This window comes from Physeter macrocephalus, chromosome 8 (genome assembly GCF_002837175.3).
Source record: "Physeter macrocephalus isolate SW-GA chromosome 8, ASM283717v5, whole genome shotgun sequence".
NCBI classification, from domain to species: domain Eukaryota; kingdom Metazoa; phylum Chordata; class Mammalia; order Artiodactyla; family Physeteridae; genus Physeter; species Physeter macrocephalus.
The window spans coordinates 81,870,890-81,891,068 of NC_041221.1; the positions used below are offsets into that span (position 1 = coordinate 81,870,890).

Consider the following 20,179-nt stretch of genomic DNA (forward strand, 5'->3'; position numbering starts at 1 on the left):
ATATATATATATATATACACACACTTAAATGGGTGGATTGTTTGGTATGTGAATTATATCTCAATAAAATTCTTACCAAAGAAACCCCCATAGTCATAACCCACTTACTGCTATTTTGTAAAAGAAATAAAAAACAAAACAAAAAAGCAATTCCGCTGGTGGGGTGCCCCCTAGCTGCCCACCCAGAATTCTAGTCCCTTGCAGAGTCTTCCAAGTATTCTGAAAGTCTCAAGAAATATGTGCTCAGGAATGAACCCAGTCATTTTCCTGCCTCAGCGTTTTTATTCAAGCTCACCGCCCTGAGGCTACTTGAGGGAGAGACCTTTCAGTGCCAGCACAGTTTCTGTGGAGAATGCTGCCTGGCAGTCTTGTGAAGCCACCATTTTCCTATCAAAAAGCTGAGAAAGATGCCACCTGTCCTGTCCCTGTGCCACCTGGGTCTCAGAGCAGCCTCACTCAACCCAGAGTCTCTGTCTCTCGTGAAAACAGCTCTTTTCACATCTTACCTGGTTCCACCATCTTTCACCGTAAGAATTCAAAAGCCACCTGCAGAGCCAAGCAGGGAATAGATGTTACACTATCCCACCTATTCTCCCATCTCTCACCATCTTTCTTCCCATGAAGCCAAAACGAAACCAAAGGCTTTGTTTAGCCCTGAACATGTCAACTAAAGCTGACAGATACTGGTGGGGTCACCAGCCCATCAGCTGAGCAGACAGCCAGACCCTGAGTCGCAGTTTGAATCAGCTGAGTCCCTGGGGCACTAACTTATCTTCCCAACAAGCCAGTGAATAGATTTGTGGAAAACAAAACAAGACAAAAAAAAAACACCTGGTACAAGAAAACAACTGATATTTGATTGAATTTCTCCAACCAAGTAATTCATTCCACTTGCACTATGTATGAGGGTCCCTATCCCAACACATGAGATTGTGATTATAGGAAGAATAAATCATGTATTAGTTTTTAGGGGTTTTGATAATTTTACATATCCGATACTTATGTTTATATGTATGAAATGTGTGTTTTTAAAAACCGTGTCAAAATGATTAGAAAGTAGAGTAGGAAGTAAGACCTAGACAGAACCATCAACTGAAGGAATGTTATCATTCATGAAATCTCTTCGTGAAAAAAAAAGAAATCATGGGGTATATGAGAAAGAAACAGAAATAAAAAGGATTATTTAACAGCCCTGAAAATTATAAAGATTTTCCTGTTAGTTCATTTCTTAATTTGAAAACAAACAGGGAATTATTTTCAGCTGAAACCAAGAGAATTTAGTATTAAACATTTCCATGCGTTTATGGACATCTGCCTTTTTTAAAAAAAAAAAGTGCCAGAGCATAGGTAGCAATGGGCTCCAGTAAGCCCAGCAGGAAGGAAAGTCATGCTTGAGAAAGCATGGGAAGGAAGAGGTGGTCTGGCAGGTCCCAGAAGCAACATGAGATTAAACCATTCACAGGGTGGGGAGGAGAAGAGGCTGAGGCAGGCCATGCCATGGGCCCCGGCCAGCCCGTCACAGTAGCAAGCAAGCAGCCCATTCGAGGACAGAGGCCAGTTGCTCTTGGCTCTGTTTTTAAGACTACATGATTTCTACACTTGAAGGGGAAATTTTCTAGTTAAAGAATTTGTATAATCCCGTTTCCTTTTAAGTTTTTTATCTGGTATTGCATTATAAGTGCATAAATATTAAATTGATCATAATGAGTGATACATGTGGGGAAAACCCAGGATCCTGGAGTATTCATCAAACTCTAAGGTAGTCAGAAGACTAGAAACAAATCCATCCTCTGTTGGAAATGGACCAGGGTTAGAGAGGCCTTCACATCTGAAGGGAACTTTTCTGAACATACCTCCCATCAAATACAAGTTAGGATTGTGAGAGGTAATAAAAAAAAAAAAAATAGTCCCGATGTTAAAGATTTAGGTGCATTCAAGTCATATAACAGTGAGATACAAACATGACACATGTATTTAAACACATAATACATTAATGCAGTAAAGTGAAAGCTTTCTATGATGAATCATCCCCTCCTTACACAGTGTCTCAGGGGTTACTTTATGCTGAAGAACTTTAATTAGCATAGGTAGTTTGTGGCCCTGTTTGTGAATAAAAACCTCTGCTCAAGACTTTTATATTCCTAAAATACCACGACCCTCCAACATTGTCTGACCAGCTGGCTTCTGAATCTATGCAGTATAGCTTTTTTTGTAGACAACTAACATGCTATAGAATGAAAAGAAACAATGATTGACTTCTTGGATGGTCAACTGGAATGGGTTCAGTCATGAAAAGGGGACCCACAACCCTCACACAGCCCCAAGCAGCATTAGCCTCCTTTTTTTTTTTTAAGATGTTGGGGGTAGGAGTTTTATTAATTAATTTATTTATTTTTGATGTGTTGGGTCTTCGTTTCTGTGCGAGGGCTTTCTCTAGTTGTGGCGAGCGGGGCCCACTCTTCATCGCGGTGCGCAGGCCTCTCACTATCGCAGCCTCTCTTGTTGTGGAGCACACTGTGCGAGGGCTTTCTCTAGTTGTGGCGAGCGGGGCCCACTCTTCATCGCCGTGCGCAGGCCTCTCACTATCGCAGCCTCTCTTGTTGTGGAGCACAGACTCCAGGTGCACAGGCTCAGTAGTTGTGGCTCACGGGCCCAGTTGCTCTGCGGCATGTGGGATCCTCCCAGACCAGGGCTCGAACCCGTGTCCCCTGCATTAGCAGGCAGATTCTCAACCACTGTGCCACCAGCGAAGCCCTAGACTCCTTTTTTTTTGTAGAAGAAAAACTACTTTCTTCAAATTGCTTCATACAATAAACCAGGTATTCAAATGAACAGGCCAGGATAAATGTTTTGCTTGGCTTAATCGAATCAGTTTACCAGAATCAAAGGAAATCCAGGCGATTGTGTTTCTGTGAAACTTTTGCGTCAAGCTAAGGTCCTCACTGTGGATGTTTACACATCACAGGTCAAGAATATTGGACATGTCGGTGTTTAGGCATAGCATTTATTTTGTTCAGACCCATTAGAACTTTTACACCAAAATGACCTCTTGCTCCTACTCTTATTTGGAGTCAGGGGCTACCTCTCTTACTAGGTGGATTTTGTTCACCTCCTGGCTTGAAAATGTCTTCAAAGATAATTAGTCATCAATTTAGTTTTTTACTTTCTAATCACTTTTAATTTTGGTGCAAAATGTTTTTTGACAGCTGGATCATCCTCATTTATTTATTGTTCTGAGCTATTTCCTCGGGTCACATCTACCTTAAGAATTCGACTTGCCCTATGCATCTCTTCCTTTTACTTGGCTGCTCCTGAGTTATATCCTTTATAATAAAACTGTAACTATAAGCATAAAAAAAAAAAGAAAAAAGAATTCGATTTGCCATCACTAATGAATTCATGGGTGGGCATCAAATCCTGGAGCTGTTTCCTTAATAATAATACTGAAAATCTTTTGTAAAATGGCAATGTCACATGCCGTTTTATGGCAGAGTATACATTTCTATAGTTATTTTTAACCTTGTTGGGGGTCATGGATTCCCCCAAAGAATATGATGGAAGCAATCTCCTCTCAGAAAAATGAACATATGAATATATGCACACATTTGCATATCATTTTTAAAAGTTTTTGGACCTCTAGTGATTATTTAGTGATACTCTAGGGTTAAGAACTTTTGTTCTAAGGGGACATTTTTCGAAAGAGATAGCATTTATTTTGATTTATAGGGCAGAATCTTTTGAAGAGAGAAATGTTAGGTAACTGAATGGGACCAGATGTATCTTGGAACATTAGGGTAAGATCGTTGAGGAGAGGAACATTTGATAGAAGCGAAATAACTTCTGGACCATTTCTTTCCAAGCTAAGAATATTGCCCAGCCTCATAAAAATGATCTTTTCCATGGGTACACATAGTTATAAGGCCACTGATCTCTCTCCAAGAACATAGGCTACTGTAGAAAGGATGACATGCGATTTGGGAGTCACTTTTCCCGTGTCTAACCGTTAAGTGTGATGTAACAGTCTTTGGAGAAAGAGTTATGTTTACTTATTTTTTCCTCATCTTAATCTGCCCTTTAGCATATGGTGACTTTTTCTTCTCACAAATGATATGGCTAACTGCAGATAAGAGGATTGCCATTCTTGTGATCTAGAAGGATTCTGCTCCCGGGTAAACAGCCAAGAACTTTTGTTAGAGAGAAGGAAAATAGAGGAAAGGGAATTGACCTTTTCTGGTGTGTGTTCTATGCTGAACCTTTGAAGTGGTGCCTTTCATAAGCCTGCTCATGACAAGCAAGAGCAACAGGAAAGCAAACTGGACTGAACCCTGGGCCAGTTAGTCCATTTATTTGAGCTTTTGTTTCCTCATCTATAAAATGGAGATAATAATGCTTATTTTATAGGGATTTTTTATGATATAGGAGAGAGTGCGTGTCAGATGGTTAGCACATGCCTGGCACATAATGAGCATACAATTACCCACCTCAGTTGATTTTGTATTTTCGAGGGTGATAGTTTTGTTTTTAGCAACTCAGAACACAATAGAACATCACATCATTGTTGCTTTTTAAAACTAGTGTCCTCCAGCAGACAGGCTACATGGTTGGGCACTGTTTAAATATTTTAATACTTTTAATGTGTGATTGTGCCTTCATTTTAGGGCCCTTAAAGTGTTTGGTCCTGATGGCAAGTTATATATAATCAGGTTAATTTTCCTGGACCCTGAACTTCTCTTGGATGTGAAAGTATCACTGTCACTCTGAAACCAGCACCTACCTTAACTTATGTATTCATTTATTCATTTGTCACTGATCAAAAAAAATATTTATTGAGAGCTGAATAACACCAAGTGTGGGGATACAGTACCAAATGTGTCTCAGGAAAGCCCATCGGGGAAGCAAAGGGGAAGAGTTCACCTGCTGGCTTTCTACTTGGTATTGTTTGGACTCTTGCTACCCAGGAACTCCCCTGAGCTTCTGGTCTACCTATGCCTGCATCTTCCGCCTCAGCATCAGCAGGGAGGGGCCAAGGTAGGGGCTGGAGGATTGTGAATGGGACACTTGGGCCTGTTAGAAACCCTGACTGATAGCAACGCAAGGCACCCAGATTCGTGGCATAGATCCGCTCAGTAACGCAAAGCACCAGCTTACCCTCTGCTTCACTTTCACAGTGGGTGTTTTATTTACAACTTGTATGTAACAGGTTGGCTCCTTGTTATAAGTCAGCTCTCTTGATGATCCTCCTCTGCCTTTAACATGTGTGTTTTCCTGTTTCCTTGACCCTCTGTCTTCAATTCACATCTCCACAGCCTCGCAGACCGGAACCCTCCGACTTCCACCCAGGGAAAACTGAACTGCATTTTGTCGTTTCATTTCTGGTATGTCTATTTTCTTTTCATGGAGGATATTTTGACTTTTTTTTAGGGCCCTTTCACAGGATGATCAAGATGACATTCACCTAAAACTGGAGGATATAATTCAACTGGTAAGTTCAGCCGTGGTCTTATCCTGCACAATTATATGTAAGACTTACCTCTCAAAGGCAAGCACTGTGCCCATAACTGATAACTGAGTTCTGGACTGTATATTCTGTCGCTACAGCTGTTTGAGAAGAACCAGATTTGGCTTGGGGTTTAGCAGTTGGTCCATGATGTTAATGCCGGCTGATGTTTCTGAGCTTTCTGCCGTTTGCTTCATAGCTGGAATCTAGGGTGGACTTTGTACTCCAAGCAGCTGCAGTGAGCTGGCAGGCACCTCGCTTCCGGGTGTGTTTCATTCCCTGCCCTCATCTCTTGCAGATGGACTGTCCAAAGGCCGAGTGCTTTGAGACCTTGTCGGCCATGGAGCTGGCTGAGCAGATCACCCTCCTGGACCACATCGTTTTCAGAAGCATTCCCTACGAGTGAGTGTGCCCTCACAGCAGCAGGTCCCTGCAGGCAAGGCTGGCTGCCTTACAGCTGACGTTGTTCCTCAGCAGATGTGTGTGGGCAGAGCTGTGGCTCTTAATCTTATGTTAGTTTGGTCCCACTTGAATGTCTTTTGGTTCCACTTTATGTTGGAAATATTTATATGGAAATACTGGGAACTCTCAAGATGGTCACGCTTGTGTTTCTGTATGTACTACAGTTACCATAGAATGCGAAGTTCTCTGTCCTCTCACATCTTTGTGTTATAGTAACCGCAATACAGTATAACAGTGGTTCTCAAACTTCATGGTGCCTAAAATCATTTGGGAAACCTGTTAAAAATGTACATCCCTAGGTACCGCCCCCTGCCCACCCCCATGCCAGAGATCCTGATTCCAGTAGGTTTGAGGCCCAGGAAACTTCATTTTCAATGAGAATCCCAGATAATTCTGTGTGGTCTAAGACTATACTTTGAGAAACACTGATGTTGGGAAATTCTGGAAATTCTGCTGCAATTTTTCCCCCATGTCCATAAATCAGCAGGTATTGCTGAGCATCGAGACTCCAGAACAGCGTAGACTGACAAGACAGTGCTTTGCACAGAGCACACTTGGAGTGGGTATCTGCCGAGTGAACACTGTCACGTAATGAGCATCCATGTCACTACTGCCTTTTAACTGCCTCGTGTGCAGAGTAAGGGAGGCTCTTTAAGCCCCCTCCTGCTGTCCTAATCAGCAGCTCCACAAACAAGGCCTTTGTCTGGACAAATAACAACTGTTGGCATAAGTCCCCTGTGAGATTATAACTAAATGAAAAGCAAGGGAGGGGCTGGGTAAGAGGTATGAGTGTGGTCCATGTCGTATGTAGAGAAGAGGACATCCAGGATGATGGAGGCTCAGGCATAGCCGTGTTGGTGGTCAGAGCTACAGTATAAGAGGCAGGGCCGGAAGATGCTCCTGCAGACTTTTCTTTTATGCATTTTATCTTATTTCCCTCTTTCAGCAATTGTAGGCCTATCCATGAACATGGGGCAAAAAGGAACATGGCCCCTTGGCCGTACAAATGAACCCACTGACTATTTGATGACTTGAGTTAGGAGTGCAGTGCTTCTTCCCCCCACCACCTGAGTATCCTCCAGTGCAGTGAGGATTCAGGAGGGAGGGGAGCATGACTACTGCAGAAGAGGAGAAACAGCAAAGCCTGAATCTTTGTGGTTGCCCTTGGTGTGGTCTCTTCCTGGGACCCTTCTCACCTCTCCTCCTGTGTGCCGCTGTGAACATGTACCAGTTTTCATCCGTGGAAAAAGCACATCTTTATGTCCCACAGCCTTGCAGGATGGGAACAGTACCACCCACATCAAGGGACTCAGTCAACATTGCTGGATTAAGAATGTGTCAGAGTAATTTCATTTTATTTTTGGTAATGCCTTGACAAAATCATTCCTGTATGCTCCAGCTTGATTGTCCCTTGTTTGCTGTGATCCGGTGACCCACTCATGAGTGAAATGAAGGAGCAGGGATGTTATTCGGAAGACAGACCTTCCTCCAGGCTGAGCTCCCACCACTGTAACTGCCTTCATCACATGAATGGGCTGCAAAGTGCTAACACCAGCATTTGTTCCTTCGGCCCTGACCACGTGTACTGTTCCGGGCTCTGGGGAGAACAAAGGAAAGTCCCTGCCCATGGAATTGACATTCTCCTGGAGACTGTCAGAGCAAAGTGGAGGAAAACATGCTGTTCTTGATTAACATTTTGGGTAGTGATGGATTTTTCAAGCCTTCTGCTAAGGCTTAAGATTTTTTAAAGCTGATCCAGGGAAAATGGTCTCGGTTTCTGGGTTAGCACTTAAGCTCTTTATTCCTCTTGTCATTGTTTTCCAATTTCAGAGAAGCCTTTATAATGATCCTAATAGGGACCCGGTTCCAAACATTTATAAGAGAAAGCTGAAACTGAAGAATCTTTTTCTTTTTGGCATCAAGTGGTGAAATGGTAGAATTGAGCTAAAATTCATTTGGGATGGAGCATCAGGAGTTGGGCAATGTCCAGTTTAATGTATATAATATTCATAATAATTATTCAGGATCATAGGCACCCTTAAAAAACGTAATTGATTTTGTGTTGTGTTTTGAATTTTCAGAGAATTTCTTGGGCAGGGGTGGATGAAGCTGGATAAAAATGAAAGAACACCTTACATTATGAAAACCAGCCAACACTTCAATGATGTGAGTAATCATAAAGATAAAACCTTGGGTGGAAGTGTTATAGGAAGATGAGTATCAGGGTCTTTAGATGCCTTCTCTAAATTAAAGGAAGTCTGCCCCCCACTTTTTAAACAAAACTGATAGAATGTTAAAAAAAAAAAAAAGCTTAAATCTCCTCTGAGAGTTCACAGTGATATGATAACTTCCAGTTACCTTCCAGTTCACATTTGATGGTACACAAGTCTGGTAAGTGCTCAGTGATGCATAGGTAGCTGCTATTATTTTTATCATGATCATGATTACTTCATGGTCATAGATTGACTAGTTCTAACAGCACTGTGTCATTGGCCCCTGGTGGTACTGGTGATGGTAAGGCTGGGTTGCTACCGCTCCTCCTCCTCATTACTGAACATTCAGTCCCAATACATTCCAGGGTGGGAAGGAACCTCTTTGAGCATAATTACAGTGATGCTGAGACTGTGTGCAAAGGTAACCAGCTGTCGGTCCATCTCCCCCTCTGCTCTTCTGCAGCAGTAAAATGGAGTTGCTTTTATACCCTCCTACCCCCTATTGGTGCTGTTCTACTGGTCTTAGTCCTGTGGAAGAACCACAGATATTGGAATGTCTTCAGGCCTATCCCGGCAAAGGGAAGGCTCCCTTTTCAATTCTACTAAAGTACGGTAAAAGGAGTTATGATAATGTTTTAGAAAAAAAAAGACTACCAGGAAACCTGTAGGTAAATTAATGTCATCCAGAATCAAAATACAAAACAACAGTGCAAATTCCCAAGACAGTGCTTTGCTGAGGGTACATGTGGAATAGATGTTATTACATAACAAGCATCAAATGCCACTGCTTCCTAAAGGACAGGACACATGACCTGTCTGGGCCACTCTTTGAGAAGCAGAGCCCCTTCTGTGCACAATAAACCTTTTTTTTTCCTTTTTTGCCTGTGCTGTACATACACTTGGGATGAAATCGACACTCAAATCAGAGGTTCAGTCCCAGGCTCCATACCCACATGTCTCTACTTGGGTGGCCACTTGCACTGTGTCCAGATTGCAAATGGAACTAACTCATCATCATCACCTCCCAGACCCACCAAGCCTGCTTCTTCATCTTGTTCTCTGTTCTTGGTCTTGGGTAATGGCCCCACCAGCCACTCACTGAACCGAGCACGGAATCTAGAGGTCATCTTCGACTCCTTCTTCTCCTTTCCCCACCTTGCTCACCCCTCAACATGTTAGTGAACCCTAAATCTACATGTCTCAGACTCTTCTTTTCCCCTCCCTTTCCACTGCCATAATCTTTTTTTTTTTTTTTTTTTTTGCGGTACGCGGGTCTCTCACTGTTGTGGCCTCTCCCGTTGCGGAGCACAGGCTCCGGACGCCCAGGCTCAGCGGCCATGGCTCACGGGCCTAGCAGCTCCACGGCATGTGGGATCTTCCCGGACCGGGGCACGAACCCGCGTCCCCTGCATCGGCAGGCGGACTCTCAACCACTGCGCCACCAGGGAAGCCCAAACTGCCATAATTTTGATTTGGCCTTTCATTCTTTTCTCCAAGAGCTCCTAACTCACTATCTCCCCACCCCCATCTCACTGCTACCCAACCCTTTCTTCACACAGTGTTGCGGAAATAACTTCTTTCAGAGGCCCATCTAATTATATCTCTTTGATGAAATTTTGTCAGTGGTTTCCTCTCACCTTCACAATACGGCCCCAGCCGCTCAACCTGGCCTACAGGAGCCCCGCCTCCTGTCATCCTTGTCTCTCACCAACCCCCGTGCTCCTCAGACAGCTGCCAGATCCTCCATGCCACCACGGCTTCCCCCTCTGTCCCTTTGCAGACACTCCTCTACTTTGATGGGAAGCAGTAGCTAGCTCCTCCTCACCCTTCAGGGTTCAGTGCAGGCACGATCTCTTTCCTCTGTACTAGGCCACCTGTACCATGTTGCCTCTATTTCTCAAGCTCCCCCTCCACACAGCCCTAGCTTTGCATTTCGCTTTGTTGTATCTACTTGTTTCTGTCTGCCTCTCCTCACCTTCCCACCTAACCAGGCTCAGCGCCTTAAGGTCAGGGAGACTGATTTATTTTTCCTGTTCCCACAACCTAAAAGAATGGTCCTTACTAGGTGCTCAGTACAAAATAATTTCTTTTTTTTTTTTTTTTTTTGCGGTACGCGGGCCTCTCACTGTTGTGGCCTCTCCCGTTGCGGAGCACAGGCTCCGGACGCGCAGGCTCAGCGGCCATGGCTCATGGGCCCAGCCGCTCCGTGGCATGTGGGATCTTCCCAGACTGGGGCACGAACCCGTGTCTCCTGCATCGGCAGGCAGACTCTCAACCACTGTGCCACCAGGGAAGCCGCAAAATAATTTCTTTAATAAATATGCACAATGATAGTTCTGAGGCCCTGTGAGATTTAAAATACCTATGGAATTATCAAAGAATTGGTGTACTCATCAGATTTAGTGTATGGATATAAGATTATGGACCCCAGATTCCCTTTATTAGTAATCAATCCTGTTCTAGTCTTTTCCTTTCCATATTCTAAGTGTTGAGCTTCTTAAGCTGCCTCTTTTTCTCTTGGCTTTAACTAATAGAATTACAGTGCTTAGCCTTGAAACTATAGGTCCCTTTAACTGCTGGTGGAAAAAAAAATTCAGCAAGATGAGAAGATGAAAATGTTCTCTCTTCTGCACCTAAGTGTTTCTGGTTTGAGAGTTGGTAGATTAGAGTTTGATTTGATTGGGGGGAAATGTGTTTTCTTTGTGATAACTGAGGCTTCCTAGAGTGAATATCCCCACACTGTTGGGACCCAAGGAGCATTGGGAGAGGCCCCAAGAAGTGAAACCCCTGATCTGGAAAGGTTGCCATTCCTCAGGGGTTAGCTCATTCTCTGCCATTCTCTCAATAATTATTGGAAATGACTCCTTCATCAAAATTACTGATTAGCAAAATCACCTCTTCCCCCAACAAGCTGATCCAAACAACCCCTCTCTTCACTCAGGATGAGCAGGTGTTCATTCGTGTGTTGTTGGTGTTATCATTACAGACTTTAGTTTCTTCAGAAGGTTGATATCTAAGTGGACCATGATCTCGCATCCCTTGACACCTGCTTTGCTGACATTTCTGTAGGTAATTCAGGTATCGGTGCCTGCATGAATTGCTTTGGCTCTTAGCTGGCCTCTCTTGGCTTTTCCATTGTCTCAGATGAGTAACCTGGTGGCCTCCCAGATCATGAATTATGCGGATGTCAGCTCCCGAGCCAACGCAATTGAGAAGTGGGTGGCCGTGGCGGACATCTGCCGGTGCCTGCACAACTACAACGGCGTGCTGGAGATCACCTCAGCCTTAAACAGAAGTGCCATCTACCGGCTGAAGAAAACCTGGGCCAAGGTGTCCAAGCAGGTGAGCATCAGCGGGCGACACCTCCTGCTGCCGCGAGGAGGAGAGACTGGGAGACCAGAGCCAAGATAAATATTACTGATTAGGAAATAATTAGCTGAAATGAGCAGCTCCGTTGCCAAAGAAAGGTGCCAACATGGGTAATTACTGTGTTCTTACCACTTAATTGATTCTGCTCATATGCGTTTCTAAATGGTTAATTTAGAAAAGAAAATACAAACCAAAACATTCATTATAACATATCTGGGGACAACTTCAGACAATGTGGTTGACAGTCAGGAGCTGTTCCCTGAATTATTTAGGGAGGGTGCATTGATTCCAAGTGAGCACAGTGATGTCCGTGGATCCGTTCTTTCTCCCCCAAAGTAAAGGTACAAATGCCTTAGGGCCAAAGACCAGGGATAGAGGGCCTCCATGTTCACCTCTTCTTTGTCATTTAGGTAGTCAAGTTTTGGCATAATGACTTGAATGTGAAGAAATATAACTTTCTTAATTTTCTATTAATTGGACTTAGCTTGTTCACGCTTATTTTTTCCTTCAGATAATTTCAAGATTCAAGTGACATCACCATTTCCCCCCTGCTCTTCCTCCTGGTCTTCCCCCTGAGTGTCAGTGGGTGTTAGGGAGGGCTTTTCCAGGCTTGTGGAAGGCTGTGTGCACCCACTGGCCTCCTGCTGTGGTCTTTGGCAGTTTAGTCATTGGGTACAAGCCGCTGTGAGTTGCCTGTGCCTGGTGTTCAAATGGTCAACCTACCCTGCCAGGAACATGGCATGGTTATTGCACGCAGGGAGCTTGGCTGACCTCACCTCCCCTTCATCTCTCACTGGCTCTGCTGATTCTCTGAGATGGGGTGCGTATTACCTCTACTACAGGCTGTGGTGCCCCTTGCTGATCCCTAGTGGGCAGGCTTATTCTTCATTCCTAGATAACTCACTTGACCCTCCCAAAGGGTGTTGGGGGGACTTTCTAGGCTCCTCCATGTCCCATGGGTGCCAGAGGCTAGGAGTGTTTATGCCAGGCCCTCTCTGCATATCCTTCTTCCACAGACCACCGTGCCTTCCTTGTTGTGACCACCCAAAGTTGGTGAAGGGTGTCTTCAGGGTGCCCACTTCAGGGGTTTCAGGCAGGAAGAATAGCATATATTCTGCTGACTTTTCCTCAAAGCTGTCTGGTTTCTGTTGCCCCTTCTGAGGGTTTAAGCCCCTCTCAGAGACATTGCTTCTTACTCTATTATATTTTCTTTGCTCTCTCCAAGCCTTTTAAATTCCTCCCTATGTAGCAAGAAACCAAGCCTAAGTCATATCTTTTATCCCCTCCCCCCAATTCCTTCGTAAAAATGGAATGCTCTAAGAATCCCAAGTTTGGCCCCTAGAACTGGCAAATTCTTCTGTGAATAAAGCCTAGACCTTGCAAATAAAAGCCACAGCTTTTATAAAAACTGTTTTTAAAAAACTTTTAATGTTGATATCATTGTAGGTCCATATGCAATTATAAGAAATAATAGAAATCCCTTCCACCCTATACCCAATGTCCCTCAGTGGTAACATCTCACATAACTACAGACAATATCACAACCACAAAATTAACCATTGGTACCATCCACCAATCTTATACAGACTTCATTACTTTTACATGTATTCATTTGTGTGTGTGCGTGTGTGTGTGTGTGTGTGTGTGTGTGTGTGTGTGTTTAGTGTGCTTTTATTACAGGGATAGATGCATGTAATCACTACCAGAGTGAAGATACAGAACAGTTCTATCACTAGGATCCCTCCTGCCACCCTTTTATAGCCCCAGCCATCTTCCCCCCCTCCCTCCCTAACTCCTGGCAACCACAGATCTGTTTTCCATCTCTATAATTTTGTCATTTCAAGAATGTTGTATAAATGGAATCATGCAGTATATGACATTTAGAGATTGCCTTTTTTTAAACTCAGAATAATTCCTTTGAAATCCATTCAAGTTGTCACATGTATCAATTCTTAGTTCCTTTTTATTGCTGAACAGTACCTCCTGGTGTAGATATGACATTTCGTTTAACCATTCACCCCTTGAAGGACATCTGGGTTGTTTTCAGTTTCAGCTATTACAAATAAAGCTGCTATGAACATTCACGAATATGTTTTATGTGACTATAAGTTTTCATTTCTTTGTGATAAATGCCTAAGAGTGCGATTGCTGGGTCGTGTATTTAGTTTTATAAGAAACTGCCACTCTTTTCTAGAGAGGCTGTACCATTTTACATTCCTATCAGGAGTGTATGAGTAAACCAGTTTCTCCACATTCTTGTCGGGATTTGGTGTTATCACTATTTTTAGTTTTAGCCATTTTGAAATCTCACCATTGTTTTAATTTGCACTTGCTAATGGCTAATAATGTTAAACATCTTTTCATGTGCTTGTTTGCATCTGTATATCCTCTTCAGCAAAATGCCTACTCATGTCTTCAGCTCATTTTTTAATTAGATTGTTTGGTTTTTTTACCTTTGAGATTTGAGAGTTCTTTCTATATTCCTCCACTTTATTCTTCTGTTTCAAAATTATTTTAGCTACCTTAGGTGCTGTGACTTCCATATAAATTTTAGGATAAAAACTATGTCTTAAAAACTTTACTGAGATTTCCATTGGAATTCCATTAAACCAATCAATTTAGGGAGAATTGACATCTTTACTACACTGAGTCTTCCAGTCCATAAAGACAGTATTTCTCACAATTTCTTTAGGTTTTCTTTGATTTCTTAAATCAGCATTTTGAAATCTTCAACATACAAGTCCCATATATGTTTTGTTAGATTTATGCCTAAATATTTCATTTTCTTTGGAGATATTTAAATGTCCTTGTGGTTTTAATTTTGGTTTCCACACATTCATTGTTAGTATATACAAATGTAATTGATTTTTTTTTGTTGGTCTTGTATCTGTAACCTTGCTGAACTCACTTATTAGTCCTAGGAGCTTTTTTGTAGATTCCTTGGAATTTTCTACATAGACAATTATGCCACTTGTAAATAGGAACAGTCTTATTTCTTTCTTTCCAATTTGTATGTCTTTTATTTCCTTTTCTAGCCTTATTGCTCTGGCTAGACTTTCCAGTGCTATGTTGAATAGGATAGTAAGAGAGGACATTCTTACCTTGTTCTTGATCTTGGGGGGAAAGCTTTCAGTTTTTCACCATTAAGGATGGTGTTAGCTGCAGGCTTTTTGTAAATGCTTTTCATAAAATTGAGGAAGCTACTTTCTGTTCCCTAGTTTTTGAGAGATTTCATGATGAATGGGTATTAGAATAGTATTTTTATTTTAATTTTTTAATTTTTTAATTTTTTTAACATCTTTATTGGAGTATAATTGCTTTACAATGTTGTGTTAGTTTCTGCTGTATAACAAAGTGAATCAGCTATACATAAACATATATCCCCATATCTTCTCCCTCCTAAGTCTCCCTTCCACCCTCCCTATCCCACCCTCTGGGTGGTCACAGAGCACTGAGCTGATCTCCCTGTGCTATGTGGCTGCTTCCCACTAGCTATCTATTTTACATTTGGTAGTGTATATATGTCCATGCCACTCTCTCACTTCATCCCAGCTTACCCTTCCCCCTCCCCATGTCCTCAAGTCCATTCTCTACATCTGCATCTTTGTAGAATAGTATTTTTAAAGTGGGCTTCAAACAGCTATATCAGAATCCAAAAGCTGGACACCGACCCCTTGGTCATGGCTGGGTTTTGCCTCCCTCTAAGGCGGTGGTGGCCTCAGCCATTAGGCACTGGATAAAAAGAGCATATTATCCTGTCACACACATGTCACATTTCATCAGAGTCGGTATTGGTCAGTCCATAGCCAAGCAACAGAATATGTGCTTTGATGACTTGGAAATTAACAGTCGAAAAGATTCATCATGAAAACTCCCTGACAGAAGACCTCTCCTTTAAGATTCCCTATTCAACATGTGCTTTTCAGTTCTTTAAGTTCCTAAGTTTCTTGTGCATTACAGTTTTTCTTTTCTACACATTTTCTCTCTTTTTGGCTCAATGATTAGTGTAGTCACTTTTCTTCTCCATGTGTTCTTCCTCCTTTTTTTAAACATTAAATTTAAATATAATGCCCCCCTCTATACTTTGAAAGTCATATCACATCACAATAGTCTGGCAAAGGTATCAGTAACTGCCACTGTAGAAGAGAACTGAGCATCTTTTGGTAACTTACCACCTTACCAAACCATAGGAATATTTTCATGACATACTAAGTTATTTGTTTCTTTCTAGACAAAAGCTCTAATGGACAAGCTTCAGAAGACTATTTCATCTGAAGGAAGATTTAAAAATCTCAGAGAAACCCTTAAAAAGTATGTCTATCTTAATTATTAAATTATTCATAATTCACAAATATGTTTATATAATTTTTATAGTGTACAAATAGTCACTTACCTCCTACTTTGGTTTGAAAAGAAAAACAAATGGGAACAACTTCCATCATATAGGTGTTTTTCTGATTTCCCTTTTCATTTGGAATACTGTGAATATAGTAAGTAAATAGCTTATGCATATACTCATGGTATGCAGAGCTTTCCAAATAAGAAGAAAATATCACCATAGTAAATCAAACCACATAAAGAATAAATCAGACTCTTTTACTATAAAGGGTTTCTTGACTTGGTATTTCTTAATCTAAACACAGTGATTTCCTGTGATTTTTTTTTTTTTAATTAAAAAAATATTTATTTATTTATTTTTGGCTGTGTTGGGTCTTCGTTTCTGTGCGAGGGTTTTCTCTAGTTGCGGCAACTTCATCGCGATGCGCGGGCCTCTTACTATCGCGGCCTCTCTTGTTGCAGAGCACAGGCTCCAGACACGCAGGCTCAGTAGTTGTGGCTCACGGGCCTAGTTGCTCCGCGGCATGTGGGATCTTCTCAGACCAGGGCACGAACCCGTGTCCCCTGCATTGGCAGGCAGACTCTCAACCACTGAGCCACCAGGGAAGCCCTCCTGCGATTTTTTAATTTAAATATTCCAGTGCTTATTGATTATTGTTATGTATTTTTGACCTTTTATTGCTGGATCATTCTCTCTCTCTACAGACATGCACACACACACACACACACACACGCACATGCGCACAGAGTGAGAGAGAGAGAGAGAGAATAAAATGTACTCTCCTGCAACTTCTTTTCTTATCATCTACTGCACATACTTGCCTTACCCTGGAAAATATTGTCCTTCGATGCCGTGAGAGAAAGAAAGACTCATAGTAACAACAATGACAACAGTAGTATAAGAACTATTCACTGAATACTTGCTAAATGACAGACTCTATGTGAAGTGCTTGATGTGTCTAATTTAAGCCTCACAGCAAACTAAAGAGATAAGTTTTATTGTCTCCATTTTACAGACCAGGAAACTGTGGTTCAGAGAGTTTGCCCTGCATCACACAGTAAGTGGTCAAGCAGGGACTCAAACCCAGTTCACTCTGGATCAAAAGGCCATATTCTCAGCCTCTAGACTCCTTGAGAAAAACAAGTTCATCCCCCTTCCAAACACCAAAGGTCTCACTTTAGCATGTAGTTGTGATATTAATTAAGTCTATACCTTCTAAAACATTTAAATACTAACTAAAACAGAAAACAAGTTTTACAAGCTCTAATTACATTGATTTTTTTTTTCCACCCACTTCTTTAAGGTTGAATGTTTGCACTTTAATGAGGTGAGGGCATGGGGTTTTCCTACATGCTTTTACCCCTCAGAGAAGTGTGGCCAATGCAGATAAATACTGCAAGCAAGTCTCGCTAGCAAACGTCTGTATTTGTCTGTAAGACATCCTGTTGTTTGAAATACCATTGTCTCAAACACATAGTAAAGCATGGGCGGTAATTTTGTATCCTATTCTATTGTGAGGCATATTTAAAACTCTGCATATGGTAAGTGTGCTTCCGAAAATGGAATTAAAAAACTTTATTCTTCAGGGTGGGAGCAGCACAGTTGCGGAGGTAAGTGGACACTTGTGGGAATGAGCATGACAACAGTACCTCTTGGTCTTGCAGTTGTAACCCCCCTGCTGTTCCTTATCTGGGGATGTACCTGACAGACCTGGCATTTATTGAAGAAGGAACACCAAACTTTACTGAGGAAGGCCTCGTCAATTTCTCCAAGATGAGAATGGTAGGTGAGAATTTCATACAATCAGCCTGTCTCAGTGACATCAGTGGCTTATAGGGAAGAGGCGACGTCATGGAAGTTCACTGCTTTTTGCGCTCGAGGTGGACACTGGTGGTGGACACCTGATGTTGGCTGATTCAGGAGATTTTCGCAGGCCCGTTTCAGCTTGCAGTCTGGACAAAGAGGGTAGGGAATAAAGAGCTCCAGGGATGACTTTCTAGGACTGACCAGTGATAGACAGATGCTGAGGCTTCTTGCTGGACAGCTGGGTTCTAAGCACCAAGTTAGAAGCAAGGAGCCCATGGACACTAGCACCCAGGGCTTGCCACTCCTGAACCTGAGGCCACCCCATGCCAGCTGTTTCCCTGATGGTGAATTCAGTATTTCCTTGCTGTTAACATTTTGTGTGGCTCATTAAAGGGCAAGAAAGCCCTGGGGCCTGGAGCATGATCAGACAGGGCTCCAGATACCTCACTGGAGGAAGGGACTGACTCCTCTGGGACGGGCTCCCAGAAGAATGTGCTGCAGCACAGGGCAGTACTTAGGCTTTGCTTTTGTTGTTTCTCTGTCAGATATCACACATCATCAGAGAGATACGCCAGTTTCAGCAGACTTCCTATCGAATAGACCATCAGCCAAAGGTAATATTGTGTGGTTGTAAGAGAATTTAATGAAGAAAAAAGTGGAAACTAATTAATTGGAAACAGCAGTAGAGTAGATCAATAATACCAAAAGTTGACTCAAAGAAAAGACCAATAAAACAGACAAACCTTTGGTAACTCTGAGTAAGAAAAACAAGAAAGAAAGCAAAAAGAATATCAATTCATCATCAAATTCTATCTATTTTACATCCTGTATTTCTTGTGAAGCTGGAACCACCCCTGGTCCAAACTACCAATATCTGTTACCTGGTCTACGGAACGCAAGTCCTTTCTACAAATTTACAGCCAGATACAACTCTCTGAAACACACAGTGGATGTTGTTTGCTTTATTGGCTTCCCTTTGCTCTTAGGATAAGGAAAGAAAAAAATCTTGATATGTCCCAAAAGTCTTGCATTATGTGGTCCCTACTCATCTTTCAAGATTCATCTCACGTCTTATACCCCCTTCCTTTCTCCATCCCAAACATAACTGGTCTTTATTACCTCTTTCTTTACTTTCGTTCCTTCCTTCCTCCCTCCCTCCATCCCTCCCTCCCTTCCTTCCTTCTTTTCTTTTCATTTTTTAATAGACGTTATTTTTTAGAATCATTTTAGCTTTACAGAAAAATTGAGAAGGTAAGACAGAAGATTCCCATATAACTCACAGCCAATTATCCCTATTAGTTCATGGAACCTGACATACTTTTTTTTTTTTTTTTTTTTTTTTTTTTTTGCGGTACGCGGGCCTCTCACTGTTGTGGCCTCTCCCGTTGTGGAGCACAGGCTCCGGACGCGCAGGCTCAGCGGCCGTGGCTCACGGGCCCAGCCGCTCCGCGGCATGTGGGATCTTCCCGGACCGGGGCACGAACCCGCGTCCCCTGCATCGGCAGGCGGACTCTCAACCACTGCGCCACCAGGGAAGCCCCTGACATACTTATTATGAAACTCATAAGGAAGCTTTAATAGGCCAAAAAAAAAATAAGGACTTTTTGAAAAATAAGAAGAGTAAGGGAGAGCTTTCCCTACCAGATACAGACACTAAAACTGTAGTGAATAAAACAGGACTATATTGGCACAGGAATACAAACTCAGTGGAGCAGGATAAAGTCCAGATGCAGATTTTGTCTATATGAAAATCTAATATGGGATAAAGGAGACATTTAAAGAAAGCGCCAGAAAGAAACTGACCATTGTGTAAATGGAATAGGAATTTTGGCTCTCTATCTTATACCATTCACAAAAATAAATTCCAGATGAATTCACTACTTAAATATAAAAAGGAATATTAAATTATTTAAATAAAATATAGGACAAAATTTCATGACCTTTGGGTTTGAAAGACCCTAAACACAGAATGCAAAATCTGTAAAAGACAAGCTTGATAAAGTTTGCTGAATCAAAATCTAAAACTTCTATATGACAAAGGGCAATTGTTTAAAAAGTCAAAATACAAGCAGTAGACTAGGAGACAATATTTGTAACATGTAAAACAAAGAGACAGAATAAAAGTATTCCTATAAATCTGTAAGAAAAGCATAAACAACTCAATAGGAAAATTGACAAAACTATAAGCAGGTAACTCACAGAAGAAGAAACAAATAAATATTTGGAAAATGTTCAACTTCAATAATAAGAAAAAATGCAAATTATGAAGCATCATTATCAGCTATCAGAAAGACAAATTTTTTAAATATTGATAACAGCAAACATTAGTTAGGGTATGGGATAACAGGTGCTCTTATGTACTATAGGTACAACAATTTTGGAGGTCATTTTATGTTATCTTTTAAAATTAAAAATTGATATACCGGGGCTTCCCTGATGGCGCAGTGGTTGAGAGTCCGCCTGCCGATGCGGGGGACACGGGTTTGTGCCCCG

At 42.0% G+C, this 20,179-nt stretch overlaps 1 protein-coding gene across 3 annotated transcripts in view; it reads left to right on the forward strand.

Annotated features, from left to right (window-relative positions):
• The window catches only part of RASGRF2 (Ras protein specific guanine nucleotide releasing factor 2), a 242,945-nt gene that overhangs the window by 217,261 nt on the left and 5,505 nt on the right, over nucleotides 1-20,179 (forward strand). For all 3 annotated transcript variants that reach the window (XM_024122410.3, XM_024122413.3, XM_024122416.3), the window contains exons 20-26: nucleotides 5,422-5,482; nucleotides 5,796-5,899; nucleotides 8,041-8,125; nucleotides 11,317-11,514; nucleotides 15,773-15,852; nucleotides 17,545-17,662; nucleotides 18,232-18,300. In XM_024122410.3, coding sequence (XP_023978178.1) covers nucleotides 5,422-5,482; nucleotides 5,796-5,899; nucleotides 8,041-8,125; nucleotides 11,317-11,514; nucleotides 15,773-15,852; nucleotides 17,545-17,662; nucleotides 18,232-18,300 — 715 coding nt within the window. The remainder of the gene's footprint in view (nucleotides 1-5,421; nucleotides 5,483-5,795; nucleotides 5,900-8,040; nucleotides 8,126-11,316; nucleotides 11,515-15,772; nucleotides 15,853-17,544; nucleotides 17,663-18,231; nucleotides 18,301-20,179) is intronic.